General features: G+C 47.4%; 5 protein-coding genes across 5 annotated transcripts; 3 read left to right on the top strand and 2 right to left on the bottom strand.

The window, feature by feature from the left end:
* The first annotated feature begins 122 nt into the window (after positions 1-122).
* Positions 123-2,406, top strand: F4807DRAFT_424243 (cytochrome P450). Its single transcript, XM_047997854.1, has 2 exons — positions 123-598; positions 657-2,406. Exons 1-2 carry the CDS (start codon positions 461-463, stop codon positions 2,217-2,219), a joined length of 1,701 nt encoding a protein of 566 aa, XP_047854721.1. The 5' UTR covers positions 123-460; the 3' UTR covers positions 2,220-2,406.
* Positions 2,407-2,435: 29 nt separating this feature from the next.
* On the bottom strand, positions 2,436-3,777 carry F4807DRAFT_467319 (uncharacterized protein; the record flags this gene model as incomplete). Its single annotated transcript, XM_048002477.1, has 5 exons — positions 2,436-3,107; positions 3,163-3,286; positions 3,340-3,508; positions 3,567-3,668; positions 3,723-3,777. 5 exons carry the CDS (start codon positions 3,775-3,777, stop codon positions 2,436-2,438), a joined length of 1,122 nt encoding a protein of 373 aa, XP_047854720.1.
* Positions 3,778-4,565: 788 nt separating this feature from the next.
* Positions 4,566-6,559, top strand: F4807DRAFT_460029 (major facilitator superfamily domain-containing protein; the record flags this gene model as incomplete). The annotated part of the gene is made up of 8 exons (XM_048001459.1): positions 4,566-4,663; positions 4,743-4,792; positions 4,846-5,083; positions 5,155-5,306; positions 5,363-5,738; positions 5,810-6,052; positions 6,117-6,398; positions 6,457-6,559. 8 exons carry the CDS (start codon positions 4,566-4,568, stop codon positions 6,557-6,559), a joined length of 1,542 nt encoding a protein of 513 aa, XP_047854719.1.
* A 2,753-nt stretch (positions 6,560-9,312) lies between these two features.
* On the top strand, positions 9,313-12,799 carry F4807DRAFT_424238 (D-xylulose 5-phosphate/D-fructose 6-phosphate phosphoketolase; the record flags this gene model as incomplete). The annotated part of the gene is made up of 2 exons (XM_047997853.1): positions 9,313-11,467; positions 11,525-12,799. Coding segments are annotated over exons 1-2 (2,468 nt in total), but the record flags the coding sequence as incomplete, so codon positions are not given.
* F4807DRAFT_72953 (uncharacterized protein) lies at positions 12,713-22,538 on the bottom strand. The gene is made up of 3 exons (XM_048003407.1): positions 22,143-22,538; positions 14,303-22,081; positions 12,713-14,249 (listed from the first exon to the last, which is right to left on the bottom strand). The coding sequence occupies exons 1-3, from the start codon at positions 22,432-22,434 to the stop codon at positions 12,943-12,945; spliced, it is 9,378 nt and encodes a 3,125-aa protein (XP_047854717.1). The 5' UTR covers positions 22,435-22,538; the 3' UTR covers positions 12,713-12,942.
* Positions 22,539-24,076: the final 1,538 nt, after the last annotated feature.

Below are 24,076 nucleotides of genomic sequence, written 5' to 3'. Positions count from 1 at the left end.
GCGATTGTGATTGGTGGGGAACGAAGACCATCTTATGCAACCATTTTGGTGTCGACTTTCAAACTAAAGGCTAAGACAAAAGCTCTCGAAAAAATACGATTATCATTACAGCTACGAAATTTGAATATTATAAACATGTCTTCCTATGTAAATGTTCAAGAAAAACGCGTGGAATTCTGCTAGATCAGTGGGATTATTCACTGCCCCTCTTATGTTTGCTGGAAAGCCCCTATTCCTAATTTGGACTTGACTGGGGTGTGACCTTAATTTCCAATTCTGCCAACATGAATGGACAACAAAATCGCGGACGATCGGGGAAATGAACATAATATTCATTTTACGTGAATGTCAGCCCTGCAAGGCGGCACCCGTGCCTTGTCGAACCCTCTGGTGAATATAAAACTCTTGATCGATTGCTGAATTTCATGAATAGTAAACGTTTTTAGGAGGCGATTTAGCAATGATGGACTCCTCTTGGCTGGTGTTGAACGCTTTTGGCGGTGTCTTATTGACTATCGCGATTGTACGAACCTTTGCCTTCGTTTCCGAACTATGGCAGCACCGAGCATTAATAAAGAAATTGGAGAAAATGGGGAAGGTATGAACTCCGAATGTCTCTTATCTTAATACCCCGTGTATTAACAAATCTTTTGTAGCCGATGCCCGCGCACAGTAGTATTCTAGGGCATCTCCTCGCTGCGAAAACTGCTAGCGATGAGCTTCCACCAGGTGCTCACAGCGCTTATATCCTAGACCGCATAGCTAGAAAATTAGATGGGAAATATGGTCCGCCAGCATATTACTTCGACAGCTACCCTGTGAGCATCCCTATGCTCATGGTAAGAGATCCGTACATTGCCAATCAAGTCACCGGCCACCCTTGGACTTCTGCTCAGAAGCCAACAAGCCTCACGGAATGGTTCGCACCCATTTCAGGAAAAGGGGGTATCAACCTCTTCACCCAAAATGATCAGGAATGGAAACACGACCATAACCTATTCTTACCCTTCTTCAACAATAGCAATCTCGATGCTACCATGCCTATTATAATCGAGCAGATGCTTGTTTTTCGCGATATTCTCCGGAAGAAAGTTGAAGTGGGAGATATTTTCCGTCTGGAACCAATGACGCTCTCGCTCATGAAAGACATCATTGGCCGCGTAGTCTTCAACACCGAGTTGGGAAATCAAACAGCCGGCTCTCATCCCCTTTCCGAGGCCATGCTGCATCAGCTCGATTTGAAGTTCGGTGCGAGCAACGTCATGGACAACATTGGTCAACTTAATCCGCTCAGGGCGTTCAGTGTTTGGAACAACAGTCGCATTCTAAATCGACACATTGGTGCCCAAGTAGCGAAGCGGACCGACGCTTTTCGTGAAGCTAAGGCGCGACACGAGCAGTCAGCTTTCAACTCGATACTCGACCAAGCTCTTGAAACCTATTACTCCCAACCAGACCACAAACTATCCGACCCTCTCGATAAGGATTTCATGAGCAGTCTATGTGCTCAATTACGTATGTTTTTCTTCGCCGGCTATGACTCTACATCGAGCACGATGGTCAGCTGCTGCTACATGATCTGGACCCACCCCGACGTGCTATCCAAGCTCCGCGCCGAACATGACGAGGTCTTCGGAAGAAACGTCGCAGCCTGCCCAGATATGATCACCGAAAACCCCTCCATTCTCAACTCTCTTCCGTATACCTTGGCAGTAATCAAGGAGACAATGCGCCTTTTCCCTCCCGCAAACGGCATCCGCATGGGGTGCAGGGACCTAGTGCTCAAGGATCGTGATGGGAACGAGTATCCCACCGAAGGATGCTGCGTGCAAACCAGCCATTTGAGCATCCATCGAAACCCCGAATGCTGGCCTCGACCACTCGAGTTCCTACCAGAGCGCTTCCTCGTCGGTCCAGACCACGAGCTCTACCCAGGCAAAGGCGCGTGGCGCATTTTTGAGTATGGTGTGCGTAACTGCACAGGCCAGGCGCTCGTCTTGAAGGAAGTGAAGGCTTTCCTCGCCGTGGTATGCAGGGAGTTCGACTTCCAGGAGTGCTACGATGAGGTTTATGCTGGTGAGAAGACAGACCTGGCGAATGTGGACAATGAGAAGGCGTATCTTATAGAACATGGCGCCGCGCATCCGCGGGGCGAGTTCCCGTGTAGGGTGTCGTTGAGTGGGTACGTTCCTGGTGAGCACAGTAGTGATGAAATTTGATGTCTCTTCCAGGATGTATTCGCAGTTAACTACTGCAAATACGTTAATCTGCAAAATACATACCTGTAATTTATGTTACGTTTCTCCTATTATAAACTGACCCTGGAAAGCAATGACTTGAGAGTGAAAAGGCTTTATATATAAAGTGACCAAATATATACTCGCAGCAATATAAACTCACTCACACCAAAGCCCTCCCTAGATAAGTAAGCGCACTCAATTATGAATAGCAGCATGCAGCCCAGGCAAGATCTCCAAATCCTTCTTCTCGTAAGTATACTTCCCATCGTCCGAGATCTTCGCCTCGACGCGCGGCCGCTGCTGCTGCGTCTGCCGCGCCTTGACCCACTGCTCCGTCGTCAGATGCTGGCCCAGCTCCGTGAACACGTTCGTCGTCAATCCCAGCCGGTTCAGCAGCGGACTGTTCTTGATCGGGTCCAATACCACATGATTATTCGGCCTCGCGAAGTACAGCACACCCAGACGGTCGACGTGCGCCTGGTCCGCGGGCGGCGCGTGCACGCGGTGCACGCTGGACTTGATGAGCCCCCCCGTTAGGGCGGTCAGCGCGTCGCACGTGTTGATCGTGATGGTGCCGTCTTGCGGCTTGACCCACTTCCACTGGCCCTGCGCGTTCAGGATCTGCAGCGCGCATACGGGTTGTCGGAAGAGCAGGGTCACGGTGCCTAGGTCCGTGTGCCCGACCCCGTACAGGTCGCCGACCAGCTTGTTCTCCTCGGGGCTGCGCGCCGCGTAGTGCATGTACCGCAGGTGGTCCTCGCCGCGCGCGTCGTACACGTGGTCGCGCACGAGCTGGTCCTCGTCCGGCAGCTCGAGCAGGATGGCGAAGAGGCGCAGGAGCTTGACGACTACTTCGGAGTGGCATTTCTGCCATGTTTGTTAGTCTGAAGCGGGGAAATGGGGTGTGTATGTTGGTACGGACCCTGGAGAAAGCTTCGATCTCCTTGATGTTGTCTTGTAGGATGGCCGGCTGCTTGCGCGCGTGGAAGCCATCGAATTTCGGGATATTGTACACTTGGACATTGTCCCTAATGCCATTTCCGAGACTAGACGTGTTGTGTCAGTAAGGTGAGATGAATTTCCGAATTGTTACGCTTACACTCGGTGGCCTGCTGGTCTGTAGCCATTGTACTCGCCGTTCTCTAGGTCTGCCTGGTTGTGGTACTTGAGCTTCTCCTCTAAGGGAAGGGCATAGAACTCTCGCCCAAGAGCGAACTGCCTGTCAACTTCCTCCTGCGAAATGTTGAAGTTCTTGACGTAGAAGAAGCCTACGTTGATTACGTTAGAGGGTGTGTAGAGTGAGGTAATGTGTTAGAACCAACATACCAACATTTCGAACTGCATGATCAAGCTGCCTCACCAATTCTTCCTTGCCCCCCGGTTGCTCATATAAACTTAAGTCAAGAGTGATGAGTTCGGCCCAGTCGACTAGAAAGCATTAAAAATTGAATCTATCCACTATATGTAGCAGATGAAGCTTACGGTCTTCCTTGGTAACAGGTACCTGCTCGTAACGTTCGATAGTTTGTGCTGACATTTTAGACGATGTTATTCGTTGTTGTTTCTTAATATGGCTAAGTAATCCCGACTTTGGAGGCCAAGGAAATTGGTGAGGGTCTGAGCTACCGGGGACCTTATATTTATTCTACTTAAGTCACTCTCGTTTCGACACGGAGAGATCTAATATTTCTTATTCATATCTCTTATGCTTCGGCTTCTATCATCCTAATCTCTCTGGATAGAAGCTATCCATATCCGAATGTTGGTGGGGGTTACGTTCTATCGATAGACTATACTCCGCGATACCTACCAATAGAAAGAAGAGATACTATGACGCAACTCGGGGTGGATATGATGTATGAGGGGACGTGACGGGCGACGCGTCCGCGTGGTAATATGAAGGTCTGTTATGGACTCCGACTACGCCTACGACCTCCACTTACCCCTAATTACGGAGAGCACGCCATCGCACATCATCGCGCATCGGGTCCCTCAACCCGAGCAATGCAACACGACGATGCCATTGCTTAGTTGAATTCGATGAACCAGGGTAAAGCCACGAATTAATGAGATGCTATTTAGTTTCTTAGCCGATAGCTACCTAGTTATTATGCTAGGAAAGATTGTTAATACCTTTGCGTTATATGGGTACTATGAGCACGTCAGCTGAAATAACTGAAAGTCGCGCGTTAAAAGGGGCTAAATATATTTGATATAAGAATTATGCTTCAATAGTAGTACATGTTCTAGTCTGCCAGTGTTATTCAAGGGAGGCGGTTTTCTTATTGCCCAACTTCTGACGACGCCTTCAAGATTCCCGTCGCCATGGCCGATGTCAAGCAGAGGCCAGGAAGTTCATTATTAGGCCTTTTCAAGGAGATATTCAATTGGTATCCATCGAGCTATCCTGCAACCGAGAGAAAGTAAGCCAACCCTCTTGTAGAAGAAATACCTAGTACCTATCGAAGCACTCATTCATGCATGAATACTAACAGATCATAGGCTTCTATTCAAACTTGATTTATCAATTCTTGTCTTCGCTTGTTTATGCTGTTAGTCTACTAAACCTTTAACCTAAGAATATGTTAATTCTGACAGAAGAAAGTTTTCGTAAAATATTTAGGTTCGTCGCCTACCCCTTTTCCGACCAGCGGTGTATTCATAGAACTAACCGATAGACACTACTCCAAAGACCAAACAAACATCAGCAATGCATATGTTAGTGGTCTCAAGGAAGAATTAGGCCTATACGGAAATGAACTTAATTACTTTAACGTATGCTACTTCGTAGCTTATGTAGTATTCCAAGTTCCCGGGTTGCTTCTTATGTCGCGACCTCGACTGTACGTACCTAATCGTCCTGAGAAAATGGGACTTTCGTTACAACGAGTGGCCAAAACTAAGTTTATTATAGGGCTCGCTGGTTATTGCCGACACTCGAGGTTCTTTGGGGACTTTGTACCTTCGCTCAAAGTCGAGTTACGAATGTCCAACAACTTTACGCATTGCGGTTCCTTGTTGGCATGTTTGAAGCCCCGGTCTTTGCTGGGACACATTTCATCCTAGGTTTGCTAACCAGATCTTCTTTACCTTCCGGGATTTATGGCTAACAGAACAAACAGGCTCTTGGTATAGTGGGCCAGAGCTCTTCAAGCGAGCTGGAACTTGGTTCATATGTAACCCCTTAGGATCCATGATTAGCGGCTACCTTCAATCTGCCGCTTATACCAACTTATCGGGGGTCGGGGGTATGGAAGGATGGAGGTGGCTCTTCATTATCGACGGCATATTCACTCTTCCAGTCGCCTTACTCGGTTTCATAGTATTCCCCGGTGTCCCAGATTCGCCAAAGCCGTTCTACTTCACTTCTGACGATATCGCCCTCGCGAGGGCAAGACTGGCTCGGGCTAAGATTCGCAAGCCTGGACCGCTGAACCTCGACGTCTTCAAGCGAGCCCTTGCACGTTGGCATATCTGGATATTCGTGTTTTGTTATATGTAAGTGACCAATCATTAATGTTCTACCTCAATTATTGGGATAGTGACTGATTTTCATCCGGATGATGTAGTTGCATGATTATCAGCTCGTATCCGGTCTCATACATGAATCTTTGGTTGAAAGCGGAGGGCTTTTCTGTCGTTCAGATCAACCAGCTACCGACAGTTACTTACGCAATTAATATCTTGGCGTCGTGGCTTGGGACAACTTTAGCAACTATCTACCCGTCCTGGACTATCTATACGGGGGCCACGGGAGGCATGGTTTTCTCAGCGATATGCATGATTGTATGGAATATTCCAAAAGCTTTGAAGTATGTGCCGTCAAAACGCTACGGACTCCCTCACTCCTACTATTTGTACTAACTAGAAGATTAGATTTGTCGCGTGGTACATCTTCGGAGTGTCTGGATGTCTGAGTCCTATTCTCTACTCCACAGTAAACACAATCGTCAAGGGGGATTCAGAAGAGCGAGCTCTTATCATGGGCTCTATGATGACTTTCGGCTACTCCTTCAATATCTGGGTACCTCTCCTATTATTTCCTACTGCCGGTCCCAACGGCGCTCCTAGATGGAGGATTGGATGGCCAGTCGCGTTGGTCTTCCAAGTTTTATTATGGGCTGGATTTATCACCTCATTATTATTATACCGTAGAGAGTAAGTTATCTGCTTTTATCATCTTTTCAATGCTATGTCACTAACGAATTCTCCATAGTTTAAAGAAACACAATATTGATGATGCGGGAAGAGAAGGGGAAGAAAGTTCATCTGGAGAAGAACCTGTACTTGTTCAGGCTGGTGCTCATTTAAAGGATTAACAAAAGAGGTATTTTTCCCTCTTTATACCTACCTAGTTACTCCGTATGTGCCTAGTCCAGCATTTATACAATGTGGTTCACCCTTAATATAAGACTGTCTACCTCGTGGTACTTATCTAGGTACCTAGTTTACTAACTAGGTAGATATCTATACTACTTGTAGTGGATATTGCCGTAAGATCTTAATTATATTCTGGGAGATTTATTATTAATATTTTCTTGACTCACCATCGGAGTCATTTACGCCTTTTGTAGGGGACATATTGTAGAATAGGGGTCCGTGACACTCATGAATAAGTCCATAAAACCATCGCCCATGACGGCAGGATCCTAAAGAATAGAATTTTGCGATACGATTCTGTTCTCTGCCAGAGTCTCGAGGATAGTCCTTGGTTATGACGAGATGTCAGATATCAAATAACCTCCAACGAAGAAATTTCAACTAATAGAAGTTTGAAAATCGCATCCAACTTGAGCACTACGTAACCGAGAATCCGCGAGACTCGCGCAAGGTGACGAAGTACCGAAAATTATAATAGTTTCTACTATAGAGTAAAGGTAGGTCCAATTTACTATTTGTGCCGCCTCCTGATTGCCAAAATATTATTTACCCACCCTTGCCCCTATTTTAAACTACAACATCGTCCAACGTAAGATTAGGAAAATGTAGGTAGTTTCATGTTTTAAATGTCAATTTGAATGAAGACCACGATTAATCCCAAAGTGTTCTAGTTTCCGGAGGCAGTATTGCGTTGAAAAATTCCACGTGAACCCTTAGGTGGCTCGAATCACCTACCTTGATATCAAAAATATGTCGACTCGTAAATGCATATAATGACTAATTTTCGCGGTAATATCAACACCGTGGATTTTTGCGTAACACCGTAGAACCGAGAAATGTTGAAGCCGTCGCTCTTCTCCCTTTAGCTGCTATCGGATTCAAAGCACATAGGATTTGAGGGAATTCACCGAATTCTCTTGTAATAAGCTCTATGCGTGCTAGCGGCGTTTCTTGCCTCAAAAAATTGAGCATTCCCCAAAGTTAGGTCCACTTACCTCGGCTGAATGATATTTATCTGATCTCTATGATATCTCGCAAATGATATCTTGTCAATGTCAAATCCCCCTCATTTTCTATCCACTGGGTGTGGGTTTGTTTCGACAAATCAACTAACTGGCTGTAGCTGATTCGTCTCCCTGCTCAATTCGTGTACTTGGGACCGTGCGAATCCAAGGTTATTATCCAATTCGCACTAGAATTCATTCGCAAAAGTAGTCGAGACATGAGTCAACTTGCTGCGCGTTCGAAACCGATAATTTGATGAACTGGAAGTTTGTAGTATGGTAGAGGAAGCATTGCAAGAGGAAGATAAGTTCTTATTCGTGCAGGGTCACCCGTTTCTCGTCACTCTTCGGCTTTCACTTGTCGCTCTTCGGTGGTTAACGCAGGACTAATAAATTGTAGGAATCAGCACGGCGGCACCGGCCGTCAGCCCAACACTAAAACGCCAATTCCAACAAGGGGTGTTTTCTCACATCTGCCAACATTAGAACCCTTCATGCCATTCGTCCGGACCTTCTGGACCGATCCTCGATCTCGCAGCCGCTCCAAGCCTGGTAAAATGCCCTGCAGCGGTTAAGGTAATCAGGTCTTATCGCGATGCGTAGGGACTTACCTAGGTAGGTAGGTAACGTAGCTTGACTCTTTCGCGATTAGGAACTAGAAGTAAGCACCAAGTTTTGAAAAGATGGCGAGGAAATGTGAGTCTCCAAATGATAGACATTAATGATGCTATTTTGAAAAAGAGACGAAAATTGAATTGTCCACGGGAATAGTTGGGATTTTACCAAAACTAGCGGTGTTCGTTCCCCGAGGCAAGAAGCCATACAGAAATGGAACCGAGGCTCAAATCGGTCTCCCTTTAATCGTATGTTGGATCATTCGTATACGCTTTTCGTCTCAATGCTTGCCTACATTGGGACACTAAGACTGCAATTAATCGGGCCGCAACCATCGACGATGCTGAATAGAAGAAAATGTTCTTCTGTTCTTTCAAGAATGCAAAGTCGATCTAGACGCAACATTCGCACATCTCCTACAGCCGGGGTTCGAATGAGAAGATGCCCATTCATAAGTGACAATCCGACTTGGCTTTAAGCCTGACTTAAGTGGTATTGCTGGCCAGATCATGTGAAGTCGACTCATACTCGCAGGAGAATAGATATCGAGACCACGTGTGTTCCCGATTCCGTCCTATACCTGGTAAGGATGGGAATCTAGATCGAAGAGATCGGTATTGTAGGATTAGGATGCGTAGGGCCTGTAGCAATCTGGATTCCAGCTGAAGGGATTCGGTGCAGTAGGGTTACAGCTGGGGTATGTGTTGATGTAACGATATGGTTGGTTGCAATGAACGAAGCTGCACCGAAATGGGGTTTGAAAAAGAGAAAAATGGAGACAAAGGAAGACGACTGGGTCCAAAGCCTACCAACCTGGTAATCGATAAGAACGAATTGCATAAACGAGGAAGTCTCGAAGTTCGATTGCTCGGAGTTGTCGGCGCCCTAGAGAAAGAAAGGATAAATAATCCATGACGTAAAGTTGGCGTATCTTGAAGCGTACCTACGTACTGCTTGGGGTGGAAAATCAGCCCACTCAGTGGTTCCATTCCATCAAATCCTCCACTAACCGTCAGCAAGGTTCACTAAGATGCCGTCCTCCGGATGCGAATCTGTGTAACTACTAGACTTTCACTACCTCCAGGGCTATGCTCTTCGCGTTGAACCGCTGCGGAACGTCAGGTAACTGTTATGTATCAGGTTATGACCACGCTATAATGTCATAGTTGCACGTTATTCTGGTTCAATTCTCGGCTGCATATCCGCCGTCTTGGGCCGGTTGAGTATTCGCAACGAGCTTTCTTCCTCCACAATATCACAATATCCCCCCAATGCCCCTCCACAATATCGCATTCCGCCGGGTCCAATGATAACAACCACATGCACTCGTCTAGGCAGAGTCACTCACATGAGACGAATTGGACGTGCGATGGCTAGACCCTAGAATCCCAAGCTGAACCCAACTGCCACCCTAGAGTCGTAATCCATTTATTCCCTCTCCTACCGTATACTACGTAAGTGTCTCTGGGGCGTGTCTTATAAGTACCACCATCGTCAACTCTTTTCTGCCCCCTTATTCTAATAAACCATCATCACAACAAACTTCAATCTTATACATAGCTTGAGCTACTTCCAGACTTCCTAGAGTCTCAAGCTTGAAATCGTTTCACCCTTTTAATTGGCAATTCCGACAAGTAACGTCCAGTCGGAGCGCCCCTACCAAAATCCAAAATGGCAGATACTCGTCAAGCCGAGATCGAACTGATCCGGCCATTCGGCAAGGCTCGCTCGACTATACAGGGCGAGCCCCTATCCAAGGAGGAAATCGAGAAGTACACCGATTTCTTCAAGGCTAGTCTATACCTCAGTCTTGGTATGATCTATCTCAAGGAGAACCCTCTTCTAAGAGAACCCTTGAAAGTTGAACACATAAAAAAGCGGCAACTGGGCCACTTCGGATCTGCTCCCGGTCAGATATTCACCTATATGCACTTCAACAGATTGATCAAGAAGTATGACCTTGACGCTATCTTCGTCTCCGGTCCAGGTCATGGTGCCCCCGCCGTCATCTCTCAGGCTTATCTTGAGGGTACCTATTCCGAAGTCTACCCTCAGAAGTCTGAGGACCCGGAGGGCATGCAGGTCTTCTTCAAGCAGTTTAGCTTCCCAGGAGGTGTCGGTTCACACGCAACCCCCGAGACCCCCGGTAGTCTGCATGAAGGTGGAGAACTTGGTTACTCCATCTCGCATGCCTTCGGTACCGTTTTCGATAATCCGGATCTAATCACCCTTACCATGGTCGGTGATGGCGAAGCCGAGACCGGCCCGTTAGCTACGGCCTGGCACAGCACTAAATTCCTGAACCCCATCTGCGATGGTGCAGTTCTTCCCGTTTTACACCTTAACGGTTACAAGATCAACAATCCCACCGTGCTCGCTCGTATCTCGCACAAGGAGCTTGAACAGCTCTTTATTGGTTATGGCTGGCAGCCGTACTTCGTTGAGGGCGAAGAGCTCGAGACCATGCACCAGGCAATGGCCGCTACTCTTGAACATTGTGTTCTAGAAATCCGCAAGTATCAGAAAGAGGCTCGTGATTCTGGCAAGCCCTTCCGTCCACGGTGGCCTATGATCGTCCTACGCACACCGAAGGGTTGGACCGCTCCTCGCAAGGTCAATGGCCACTATCTCGGAGGCTTCTGGCGTTCTCATCAAGTACCAATCACTGGTACCACCACAAACCCCGCTGACCTTAAGACGCTTGAGGAATGGATGCGCGGATACGAACCCGAGCGCCTCTTCGGCAAAGAAGGTAAAATCTCGGCCGAATTGAAGGCTCTTTGCCCCACGGGCAATAGACGTATGAGCGCAAACCCCATAGCCAACGGTGGTCTACTTTCCGTGCCTCTCAAGATGCCGAACTTTAAAGACTACGAAATTAAGGTGGAACAGGCTGGCGCTACAGTTGAGGGCAGCATGGCCAACTTCGCTAAGTTCCTACGTGATATCATCAAGAACAACCCCAATTCGTTCCGTCTTATGGGCCCCGATGAGACCGAGTCTAATAAACTCGCCGCCGTCTACGAAGCCGGCAAGAAGGTATGGATGGGCGAATACTTCGAAGAAGATGAGGACGGTGGCAACCTTTCACCTTTCGGAAGAGTTATGGAGATCTTGTCCGAGCACACTTGTGAGGGTTGGTTAGAAGGTTACGTCCTAAGTGGCAGGCATGGTATGCTTAACAGCTACGAACCTTTCATCCACGTCATTGACTCCATGGTCAACCAGGTACGTTTATCGACACCCTAACCTCACTTAAAAAGCATATACTAACCTGTTGTATAGCACTGCAAATGGATTGAAAAGTGTCTGGAGGTTGAGTGGCGTGCCAAAGTTCCCTCACTCAACATCCTCTTGACTGCCGTCGTCTGGAGACAAGACCACAACGGCTTTACGCACCAAGATCCTGGCTTCCTTGATGTTGTTTGCAACAAGAGTCCGGAAGTCGTCCGTATCTACCTCCCGCCTGATGGAAACTGTCTACTTTCAGTCATGGACCACTGTTTCCGATCACAGAACTACGTGAACGTCGTCGTCGCAGACAAGCAGCCCCATATCCAATACCTCACCATGGCACAAGCTGTTGAGCACTGCACGAAAGGTATTGGCATCTGGCCCCAGTTCTCCACAGACGCAGGTGAAGAGCCCGATGTCATCATGGCTAGCTGCGGTGATGTCTCCACTAGCGAGTCATTAGCCGCTATCGATCTCCTGCTGCAGCACTTCCCCGATCTGAAGATCCGTTGCGTCAACGTCGTCGATCTGTTCAAGTTGATCCATCACACAGACCACCCCCACGGACTTACTGATAAGGATTGGGTCGCCCTATTTACTGCTAACAAACCCATCATCTTTAACTTCCACTCCTACCCATGGCTCGTCCACCGCTTGACTTACAAGCGACCGGGTAACCAGAACATTCACGTCAGAGGTTACAAGGAGAAAGGTAACATCGACACGCCTTTGGAACTTGCCATCCGCAACCAGACCGACCGATTCAGTCTGGCCATGGACGCCATCGACCGCATGCCGCAACTAGGCAATCGTGGCGCAACAGCTCGGGATGCGCTTAAGAGCCAGCAGGTCGCTGCTTCTAACTATTCGTTTGAGCATGGTGTTGACCCCGAATTCCTGAGTAATTGGGCGTGGCCCCAGGAGACTTTGAAGGATAGAGTAAAGAAGTTGACTCTCTCTAGCTAAATTGGTGCGGTTATGATAAGTTCATAGATTGGGTCGGCGCTGAAAAAGGTAGCTTTGGGTTGCATGGATGAGTGGTGCGTTCTGGGTTTGGTTTTCGGACGGGTGTTCTGTAACTGGCTGATGTGACATGCGAATTTCTTAGATATATCCCTTACTTGGTCATTATTGAAAATATTTACTTACGATACTCGAATTTCGGCACACAGAAGAGAGTTGTGATCCATTTCCGTCTCACGTCTTCTGGTCGTCCAATTCAATTGGTTACTTCGTAATTAACACCAATTCAGTTAACTGGGCACTTGTAGTTGAACTCTCTAGAAAAGGGGGACTATTATGTCACGAATTAGCATGAATCAATACGGTATCGGCAACAATCTCTCAGAATAAACTACAATTACTGTACAAGTCTTTAGTCCCTCTGCCGAACTTGGCGAATCTGTCTTAAGGTCCCACTTTTAGTCTCAATTTCAATCTCAATTGCCATTTTGGCCTCAATTTCTCAATCATCCATCGTTCTCGAAATCCTCCGGCCGAAGCAGCTGGTTATCCAGCAATTTGCCCATGTGTGTCTTGCTAATGCTTTCGCAGTTGCGTCGGATCTTGGTGTGAAGCACCTTGAAGAACTTAACTGGGCTACGCTGCAAACCCGACTCACCGCCAACTATTCCAAACGCATCGCGGAGTATGAATCCATCCGCTGCGATCTCCTCTCCCTCGCCAGGCGTGTCATAGCTGATACCCATAAACTTGCACGCGTCCACATACTGCTCGAACGAGTCGAAGTAGAGCTGCCCCGCAAACAAATTGAGTTGCGTGATGAGCCGCTGCGGTATCTGACGCTGGCTCAGCCGTTCAGGGACCGTGTACAAGTCCAGTTTGTCTAGCGGGCGGTATCCTAAACTTGACCGTGGCGCGTACAAGTGCAGTGCAACGGCGTTGGATGCCTGGATCTTGGGAAGAAGCATCTGTGCTTCGTACGGACTGATGACCATCATATGCTTGACAAATTTGTCGTTAGGACGACCACTCGTCAAAATCCACTGGACACTGCGTTGATAGAAATCCAAAACGTCGATACCCTTGCGATGATTTCTAATAGTTCGTTCGAAATCAATCGTGGCCAACAAGCCGGGTTGGAAACTGTGTACTTTGAGGAGAGCTCCAGCGGTGGTACGTTGCAAAGCCATGAATGCAGGTCCGTACCCCTGAGACGTACTGTAGATGGTACCTGAGGTTACGAATGATTCCACATGTGGGTGTATCGAGTGTATGTCCGGCTTGGCTGCGGGAGGTCTCTGGTCCTCCCTTTCTTGCTCGATTTCCGGCGACAACTCTCGCTCCTCTTCTTCTTGGAGTGCTGCTGAGTCGAGGTTCAGGTTGGTGAACTCCCTGCAGCGCTTGGAGATTGGATCCATGGTGTTCTCATTGGACAGGATTCCAAGGCTATTGGTACCTTTCTTGCGAGGGCGATATCTACGTTCCAATGTCTGCGACTCATCCTCAAGATATTTTTCGGCGAGAGACTTTTCAAATATAAACCCCCTATCAATCGACTTATTTGCCCGAGCTGCTTCCCACACCTTCAGGTGCACTTCGTGGCGGCGGCCCTGGTTAGCCCACAATCCCATGCTCCGGTGGATGTCCTGCCAGGTTTCCCCGATCGTCCATGCCAAGATGTCCAGGACGGAGATTTCTTCACGGGCGAAGGGATCAGGGTCAGATTTGCGAGCTTGGATCTTGGCCCGAATCTCTTCTGGTACGCAAAACACCACAGACTGTCCTTCGCCTAACATTCTCATCCGCATGCATGCTAATGTGCGTCAGCTTTCGGTCCTAGCTTTGGAATATAGCGATATGACATACCTTGTACCAGTCTATCTTTCGTCAGGTTTGCGCCTAGAGTGACTGCTGCGCGATAATTTTTCGGTAGCTTCAAATCAGTGCCTCTAGTATGAGCCTCGTCTAAGAAGACAAGGCAAGTGTCTAACTGTGTCGCATACGGTGATGCCTGGAGAGGCTCAGAGTGTCCCCTACGATCGATAACACAGAGCTCATCATGGTCATCGAAGTAAACGGCCGCTTGAATTTGTCCGTCGTGAGAATTTCTTCGCAGCCATGCTTTGGCGACCCCTAGATTGTCAAGCTCGAGTATCTGAGCTCCCACGTCTAATATAACTCTAGTTGGAGGTTCCATCCTAGTGATGATGTCTAGGAGCATTTCAGCAACTGACACATCCATCTCTCGTCGTGGTGGCATGAGCTCGACTGAGTTTTCGGGTTGGAGCAGATACTCGAGCACCAATGCGTTGGTGTGTTTCTGGGCTGGGAGGTCTAATTGCTCAACATGAAGAGGAAGCACCTTGCGAGAGTCATTGGTGCCGCTAAATCCTGTTGTCGGGTGATCCTTGACTTCTCCAATGTCCCAACCTGACGCGGAGAGCTTGTGTGGAAATTCCTTCATCTCCTTCGCGAAAACGATGTGTGCTAGGAAGTAATCGATGACCCCTTTAACATATCGGAGATTCTTGAACACATGCTCTGTGCATTGGCTGTCTTCGAGGTTAATGCCAACCAATTGTCTGAAAGCAGGAGCTAAATCGTTGGCAGCCCTAGCCCACATCCCGTACTCGAGTTCAGCCTGATCAGACTTGAAGAGATGGTTGAACGTCAAGAACAAGTCCTCGTCGCTGAGCCCGCCGTAATAATAGCTCAAGGACGTAAGGAGAATGACAACATCCGGATGACTGAACTCGGATCGGGGTGAAGGACTATCCTTGGCTCTATAAGGCACGGCAAGCTTGGTGCTTGGGTTTCTGTTCCCATCAAGTCCATAATCAACCCTCCAGCGCTTGTGTCCGAAGGCGAACGCTAAAACTCCTCCGGCTATGAGGCCGCGTAGCAGCAGCAATGTATCTTTGGCGCCCGTCCAGAACCCATTCGGGCTCTCGTCCTCGACTAATGCGATGTCATCTGCTCTGGGTTCAACCTCTGTGATGTATCTATACACAGCTCCACGTATAAGCTCAGGCTGTCTTGTAATGGGGAATCCATTCAAGCCCGTCGCACAAACCCGTTCCGTGATACGACGAAGAATCTGGTCTGCAGCATCTGGTTTTATGATTCGAGTCCACGGAAAGCATCCGAAGGCTTGGAAGCGAAGCTCAATCGAACCTGGGAGCTCGGAATGTGCCTTCGAGATGACACTTCTGACTATATCCAGCAACTGCTGGATGCAAATCCATCTGTCAGGAGAAAATTCGGTCGGTCGCTGTGTGCCCATTGTATACACCAACTCAAACTTGACACTGAAATTCTCATCGCTTTCGTCAACAATATCACGCGTCCAATCGTCAAGGCTTGCCTGAAGCTGCGTCAGAGGGAGTCCGATTTCCTCTCTTCCTGTTAGTATGCACTCAATACCCATGAGTTTAAAGGAAAGGATGTGTTCTGGCTGAACCAAAAAGACACCGCCATTCTCTATGCAGGAGTTGACCATCTTCGTCATTGCCTCAATCTCAGCACGTTCAACCTTTACAGCACGAGAGAAGGGCATGTGGTAGATTCGTCGGTTCAACAAGCCGCCTAGCTTCGATACAAGCATCTGGAACATCTGCTTTGACTGTGGTTTCCCAACAATGACTCGGACTAGTCGTTCGCCATCTGCGAGAGCTGCGGCAACCGCGGGAACAATAACTGATGACTTTCCCTCGCCCATGTTCAACTGCATGACCGAATTTTTCCCGCTTTCGGGGCTTCTCATATGCTTCGCGATGTCCTCTTGGACCTCCCTGATCATAAGATCGCTCTCGATTTCCAGAAGCAAGGAGTCGGGTTGGTCGATTGGCTTCCAGTTTATGTGACCAGGGTTTCGCAGTTCCTTGATTAAGGCAGACGGATTGTTGATTGCCCTCAGTAGGCGCTGTGCGCGTTGTAGGTGAGAAATAGCAACTCCATAATGAACGATCCATATTCTCCAGCCTTCTGGGAGAGTTTCCCAGTAGTGATAAGAGAGGCGTTCTAGGAAGAAGATCGGGGATATCCTCGGCCAGTGTTGGCTTGAAGCCTCTCGAGTCCGAAGGCTCTCTTCAACCGATTCCCGCATGGTGATATAGATTTCGTCGACTACTGATTGGCATGCGCTTTGATGGGAAATTATAAGCGGCTCCAGCTCCTCCGCTTCCAACGGCAACCTATATTCCATTCTCCAACTCTGAAGCGACTCCACGCTACTTCCTAGGTCTTCGACATAACGTCTCTCATAACCCGATTGTGCTTGCTCTTCGAGTCTCGATAGTAGAGAAGGGAGACGGGGTGTCTGGTTATTTTCGTTGTAAGATAGATACTGAGAATCTTTCGCCATATACGGCAAAATCACAGGGGCCGAAGAGGAAAGTACGTCGTCATTCTTGACGAGTCTAAACTTCGTGGGACTAGGGAGCGAAGCGAACGGGATTCCCCTCTCGACTTCAACCGTACTGGTCTCCCGCGTGATACTCCGGCCAATCTTTTCGAAGTAAAGTACGAGCAGGTGATTGTCGAAGCAAGGTTTGAACCTACCTCTGGCTCGCTCCATAGCCGAGGTCATATTAATATACGTACATAGTTTCGCGTAGGTCGTGCCGTCTGGATAAGCCGGGACTCCACAAGGCCACTGAGCTTTCAAAGCAGAAGTTAATGTGGATATAGCTTCGCTCTTTTTAATGTTATGCTGTCGTCGTCGTCGGTTGTTGTAGTTACTATTGTTCTCTCCATAGTTCCTAGGTAAGTTTGATTCTGGAACTTGGTGAAATTTCAAACAGCAATCTTCGAAAAGTCCTGACAAGTTCGTAGTCCTGATATCGAAACCATTGGATAAGTCGAACGTTGCGACATTTGGCCCCGCGATCAAAGCCATGTCGGGTGCCGCGTAGAAAGAAGCTAGAATCTGAAGAATGCTCAGTTCGGCATCTTTAATATACGCAATGGCAGCAAGCCAGAACATCATTTGAAATTTGTTTGGTCTAGCCCCCGGATTGCTCAACAGTCTGTGAAGAGGAATCCACTGTTCGGCGATGAATGGGTAGGGGTTCAGAAGTAACCCAGAATCGTATTGTAGTTCTGAAGCGGACAACGAAAAGGAAGGGCCACGTGTAGGACCTTTTACATGGTTTTTAATGAAATCCCATATAACAGATCCTACGTTACCCTTGATATCGTACCGGAGAGTGAAGTCTTCCTCGAACAGCATGCTGGATAAGGCGACGGCTTGTGAAGCCTGAGAAGAGTACTTCTCGCGATCCCTAGCCTGATATTTCACGTCATATTTGTCTGTATGGGCCTCAGCGCCGAATCCGACAATACGGAAAACTGATGAACGAATCAGATCCCGACGTAGCAAAGTGTAGTTGACATCCTGTAGATCAGGTAAGGCGACGTGCGATTCGGGATAAAGGAATTCGGATTCTCTGGCTTGCTTGTATATCGAATCCACGCTCTCGAAAAAATTTCCATGCTGAGCTAAGAAGCCAAGATCCGAGGACCAATGCACAGTCTGCATATCCTGCTCATCCGGTGGATAGTAGACTCGCTTCGGAGTGAGCGCTGCCATATGTTGTAATAAGTCGATATCCTCTTCTGTGAGGCATTTGAATGACCGAACAGCAGCAGAGTTCAGGATAGTAAGCGCACTTTCTGTCCCTGTTTTCCCGGTAAGTTGGTCTGGTAAGGGGAAAGAGGTGAGAGCATGAAGATACGATATCAACAACCTACTCTGCAGACTGCTATTGTTAATAAGTCTGCCAAGTAGGTTGTCAATCTCGTAGGAATGAGCCCTCGTATTCGAACAATGTTCAATTTGGACTACCACGTGTTGCAGCGTCTCGGGGATATGAGGACTCCTGAAGAATCTAATGACTCCACTAGGGATAATAACCTTGCGTCGGAGGCCGCCATCTTGCCCTCTCAGCACCAGCTTAGTTTCAAGACCGGTAAGAGTTCCAATCGATTGATCCTCGTCTACAACCATTCCACGAAACTGGCGAGAAGATATGGACGTCCCTCCCTTTTTTGTGTAGAATCCAAGCTTCAATCTCGGGAGCTCAATATCTAGGGAGTATTCGCGAAGGATGATGTGAATCCAAGGGAGGGGCTCAAGGCAGCCTAGTATGCTGGATATTCTCATTGCGGTGGCACTTCGAATGCTGACAAGGAATGAGTTTCCTTTCGCTAGTCTCCATGTATACCCTGAACGGAACAATCTCCAGTTTTTCTCCGAGTGATCCCATGGGAGTTCCTGAGCACAGAATTCCAAGTAACCTTCGGATTTATTGTACCAATGAACAAAGTTGTTCACAAACATTGCCGGAAAGGAGCCATGAAGGATATATCGGGGGATAAGCTCGAATACTTGACCGTTGGTTGCTGCTCGAATGTGAATATTCTTGTCCTGGTAGTTCATCCCAAAATCTACACGATGCCCACTAAACGCTTTCTTGGAAGAATACCGCATTCCAGGAATAGAGCTAGGCCTAACTTCTATTACCGTTCTTCCAAACAAGGTCGAATACATAGAGTGCTGCTCGTATTCTTTAGGGAGTCGACTTAAAGGGCTGCCGTCTATCAGGAGTTCTCCTGTCAATGTACTAAAGTGTACCTCGAGCGAGCCACTTCCTTCTTCGCGTGCTGAACGGATCTCGAGCCAGTGATGATAGGGCCTCTTCCTGATACGCCACGCGTTGATGGGGCGAAATACAGGCCAAGACTCCTTAATGGCATTTTCCAGCGCAGGGTTGTTGTTGTTGACTATTTGATTCGAAAAAATGCTGAAACCTCGATACGAGAGCTGATCCCAGCGTTGACGCATGATGAATTCTATACCTTCAGCCGTTCTTGTGACGTGGCATAGCCCTTCCTGGAGAACAATAGCGCACCGTATCATAATACACGCATCATGTGGCGAGGCCAGAAGTCGACGAAGCTGTTCGTCATCAACATTAAAAGTATCCGCACAAATCAATGCTATCCTGGTTGTCTTGTACCGCAAGTCTTTCCTGATATCGTCGTCGGTGGTACTCTGAATCTTTTCGTCGAGGACTCGGATCCAGTCTAGAGCAACTTCCCGAGTGGTAGCAAGGAATCTGAGACACTCATGCTTAACGTCCTCCATTGGTGCCAAGGAAAGCAGACGTCTAGATAGAGCGACGAAGATACCTAGTGCTTGGAAGGATTGCCAGTTTTCCTGGACCCTTCCAAGTGCCTCGTGCAGACGACCTAGTAGTGCGTGGGCAAAAGAATTATCGCTGAGGACTTTATGACCTGTTCTTAGTATATTGCCGCCATCTCTTGGACCTGCCTGGAAAATACATTGAAGGATAACGAGCATAGTCTCTTCCCTTTTGAAGTCTATGCTAGGCATTGCGAGCTGCACCAAGATATTCTGCCATTGAATGCTAGAACCTAGGGGAAGAGACGTAAGTGCCTTATACTCTTCCAGTGATAAGTCACCGGGGCAAGTCGACTGTGAAGCTAAAACCGTATTTGGAGGTGGACCGTGAGGTTCTGATGCCGGACGATTGATGAATTGTTGGATCGGCGATATTTGGTCAGTCGATTTATCCGATATAGAGTACGTACATAGTTCAGGGACCGTTTGCGTAGTCCCTAAATGGGTGACGAAGCAGTCCTCCGTGGTGTCGAAATACTTGTAATGGAGACCATTCTCAAGGCAGATCTCACTCTCCTTTTGGATAGATAGGTCCCTCACGCTACGATGTGTGCGCGTGTGGGACTTGGCCCCAGACCGCAAAGTTATCCGCTGATATTGATCGAAAGGTCGAAAGTAGTCGTTTGTCAAGGGATTGCTCAGCGAGTTCTTAGAGTCTGTCGTTTTCGCGGCGTGATAACGAGAGCCGAGAACATTGAACAGTATGAACATTGTAGTGTCACGCCAGTAGCCGAAGAAGGGAGGAACCTGCAGCTCGAAAACGGTTGACTTGGCCTCAAGTTTGTCTTCCGGTAATGGCCATTCGTGTATGCTTATCTGCATGCTGTATGCCTGCTGTTCAAGGCCACATTTTAAACAATCCCATTTGTAGTGATGGTCAGAATATTCACCCGTTACTGGATCTTCGGTCGTGGTGTATTTGTGATCAGCCGCTCTCGAACGCTGCATTAAGTCATCAAATTGGCGTCGAGCATTTCGGAATTCCTGGCGCTTCTTTTCCCTCGCTCTCCTTGCATCTTTTTCGATCGTGGCAAGTAAATTCCGGTGTTGCATTGACTGATCGAAATACAACACAGAGAAGCTACGAGCGCTACCATAGCTCAAAAATACATCGTAGCAAGTGTAGGGAGCTCTGGATTCACGTCTGAGTAAGTACGTCTCTATCTCCTGAAGCCTCTCCATCTGTTCACTCAGCGGCAGATTTAGATTCTCCAAGAGTTCCAGGGGCACACCTGGTTTGTACTTTTCCAACAATGCACAATTCTGCACCGCGGACTTGTCGGATGCAACCCATAGCTCTAGGATAGTGAGAATCATTACGGAAGTCATCTCAGGGTTTCCTTGGTAATGGATAAGTGCTGCCTTGAAGTAGTCCACGATCAGCGACATCAAAGAACGACAGGTCATAGAGCCCCTTTCGTTCTCTCTTATCCATTTTGGGAGGCTATCGGCGACCCAAAACTCGATAGCTGCTAGTGTGTATGCTATGTCTGAATCGTCTAATGGGGCTGTGAATGAAGGGATATTAGAAGAAGTATAGGATTCTAAGGGAGTGGACAGTCGCAAGAGTGAAGCGCCACTACCCTGTCCTCGGTGATCTATGGACCTAATGTAGTTATCAAGCTCCAGAAGGTAAATGTGAGCATCATTTTCAAGATTCATATCTCGAAGGTGCTCCATATTGTGGGAAACATGGCTCTGTCTCTGTATTTCAGACCATCTCTCTTGGAGGATCTGGTTAGTCGCCGACAGAGAGGACTTCACAGACTCGACAATGTTCTCAGGGGCAAACCCAGCAACCTTCTGGCATCGACGAGAGAGCTTTGAATTCATGGCTGACAATAGCTCACTTGAAAGGTTGCATACGTGTGCCCGCATCAAGATCTTAGTCATGAAGAACAGCATAAACGTCTTGTAAGCCTGTCCGGGGCACTTGTATGACGTGGCCGACCGTGAGAACTGAAGTTGCAATGCGACACGAATGAGCAGCCACAAAGCTGATCTATGCCACGGCGCCTTGCAATCTTTCCAGAAAATCTCTTCGCGTGTGTGCTTGATGATGCTGTCAACCTCTACTGGACTCCCCAGATACGATAAAAGTGCGGAGAAAAAATCAGTGACCATCTTCGGGTGGGTGGTATCTCGGTCTTCATCATGCATCTTTCCCTTCTTTCGAGCCTTTGGTTTAGTATCATAGGTTCTCTGGTGGCTCATCTTGTCCAGCGTATGGGCTATCGACTCTTGAAACTCGGGTAGATGGAAAGTCTCCAAGGGAATAGCTGAGGAAGACCCCGGGAAGACCCGTAGTAGTCTTCCCTCTGTGGACATCACAGATCTATTATTGGCAGATAGCTCGAAGACTTCAGCGTGCACCGACGCGTCTGATCTTGTGAACATGATGCCTGCATTCTGTTCCTTGACATGAAACACGACCGTGCCATCTGAATGGATATAAGTAAATTTATCATATTGAAGAGGTACGTTTCTAAAGATAGTACTGACGGTTTCTGATAAGAAAAGCATCAAATGCTTCGAGAAGTTGCTTCTCATTGGATGTGGACAATCGTAGAGGTTGTAAGGAGTTGATAATCGAATCGATTAAATCCGATTCATAGTCTTGTGTATGATCTTTGAAGTCATGAAGAGCTTCGATTACTGCCCATAGTAGAGCTTCCTCATGTCCTGCATTGTAGTCATCCTTCTGAGGTAACTGCGACGGGAGGAAGACATGATTGACGATGTAGCGGACCTGTTCGGCGGACTTAATATAGTCGTTGTGACTATATGCCGCCATATCGGTATTGATATCCCAAATTGGGAGGGAATTTCTAAGCAGAAGCTTGATAGTAATAGCTTCAGTGAGGAGTGATGAATGGATGAAGTCGTGTTGATGGGTGAATAGGTAGGAGGGCGAAAAGGTCAACAAAAGTGTGAGAAAAAAAGGCCTGAGTCATAAGCTGTAGAGAGATAGTTTTGTGTGCAAACGGAGACTTGAGGGTTGGTTACGGTAAAATGCAAGCATCCGTACTGTGGCTAGGCAACGGTATATACAATATCCAAATACCATTGGGAGCAGCTGTATCTCGCCTACCTGGCAGTTGAAGGTTGATTACTGCCAAACTACAACCTAACAGGCTTCTGTACTTCTGGATACCTTGCTATCATATGGATATAATCGTGCCAAGTTGCCCTGCGTGGACTACTTATGCATGGGTGAGGGATTGATATAGAAAGAAACGTTAAAGTCCTAATTATGCGCCCAATTATTTCCTAGTTGGTTCGGGCATCAACTGTAGCACTTCCGAATCCAATCCAAACAAACTGTAATATCTGACCGAGACTAGAAACAAGTTAACTAGGTACCAAGGTATTCACACTTTTGAGAATATATACAGATCTGATATCTCTTTATTAGTTACACGTGTGTGATAAATCGCCGGTAAACTGCATGATGCCCCCAAATAATAGCTGTCATGGGCATATGAGCTATCACATTCAGCTCTAATGTGCGAAGGGGCCAGCCAATCACTTGCCCAATACTTCTCGGAAAAGGAAAACGTATGATGGCATATAATTAACCCACTTCAGGTTGCATATAGCGTCTTTCCTTGATGTGGCCTTCTTAATTGCCCGATTATCAATCGTTGAGTTGTCATAGTGAAGTATTTCAATGCGAGGCTATGACAGGTAAATATTAACGTGGATAAGATATTGACCAAAGCCTTGTCCTACTTCCATACCAAGAAGTCTGGAAAGATCTGCATAAAAAAGTCCCGGAGGTAAACAATCATTTCAGGGATTTGTCCTTGTTGAAGGGATAGGTTATAAGAAGTACCAGCGTTGAGGAATCTTGAGGGTAGCTCAGTGGATGGCTGGTACCTAACTAGTACTCACTGAAGTACCTAGGCAGTAGGCAAGAAATGACTGGAGGTTATGGTGAAGACAATATGAATACTTCCTGCTGTGACCAATCCATGCCATGCGGATATTTTAATCTTCGGCAAGTTGCTGTTGTTGTCACGGCTACAGTTCTGACTCATAGTATACATCCTTTTCTGTAGGTAGTAGGTACCTATGTAGAGAAGATGGTTTAAATGAGAGTATTGGGGCTGAGGAATATGTTGCGTGTGGGATGGAAACTTCACCTAAGAAGATAGCAACTGGCTTTACCGGTCCAATCATCGCAATATAAAAAACGCCATGTCGTCGATCATGAAGATTTTGCTTATGTAAATATCAGTATCCTAGCTGCATAATAGGTAGATATTGCTGAGTGTAAGGTAAGATACGGGATATTATGTACTTAATATGTATATGCATATATCAGAGAACTGGTGAGTCTTGGCTTTGAGACTAAAACAGCCTCTTTTCCATTTAACAAGCTTCCATTGGTCAATTGACTCGTAAATGTGGAGTGGATCCTTGTCTTGAATCCG

The sequence above is a fragment of the Annulohypoxylon truncatum genome, assembly GCF_022578515.1.
Source record: "Annulohypoxylon truncatum strain CBS 140777 unplaced genomic scaffold F4807scaffold_14, whole genome shotgun sequence".
Taxonomy (NCBI): domain Eukaryota; kingdom Fungi; phylum Ascomycota; class Sordariomycetes; order Xylariales; family Hypoxylaceae; genus Annulohypoxylon; species Annulohypoxylon truncatum.
The sequence above is the reverse complement of the archived record's forward strand: the minus strand, read 5'-3'. Positions and strand labels throughout refer to the sequence as shown.

Coding starts and splice junctions, on each gene's coding strand:
- F4807DRAFT_424243 (XM_047997854.1), top strand. CDS start 461: ATGATGGACTCCTCTTGGCTGGTGTTGAACGCTTTTGGCGGTGTCTTA. Junction 599..656: donor AATTGGAGAAAATGGGGAAG/GTATGAACTCCG, acceptor AATCTTTTGTAG/CCGATGCCCGCGCACAGTAG.
- F4807DRAFT_72953 (XM_048003407.1), bottom strand. CDS start 22,434: ATGGCGGCATATAGTCACAACGACTATATTAAGTCCGCCGAACAGGTC. Junction 22,082..22,142: donor TGCTTTTCTTATCAGAAACC/GTCAGTACTATC, acceptor ATATCCATTCAG/ATGGCACGGTCGTGTTTCAT. Junction 14,250..14,302: donor GAAAGATAGACTGGTACAAG/GTATGTCATATC, acceptor GACGCACATTAG/CATGCATGCGGATGAGAATG.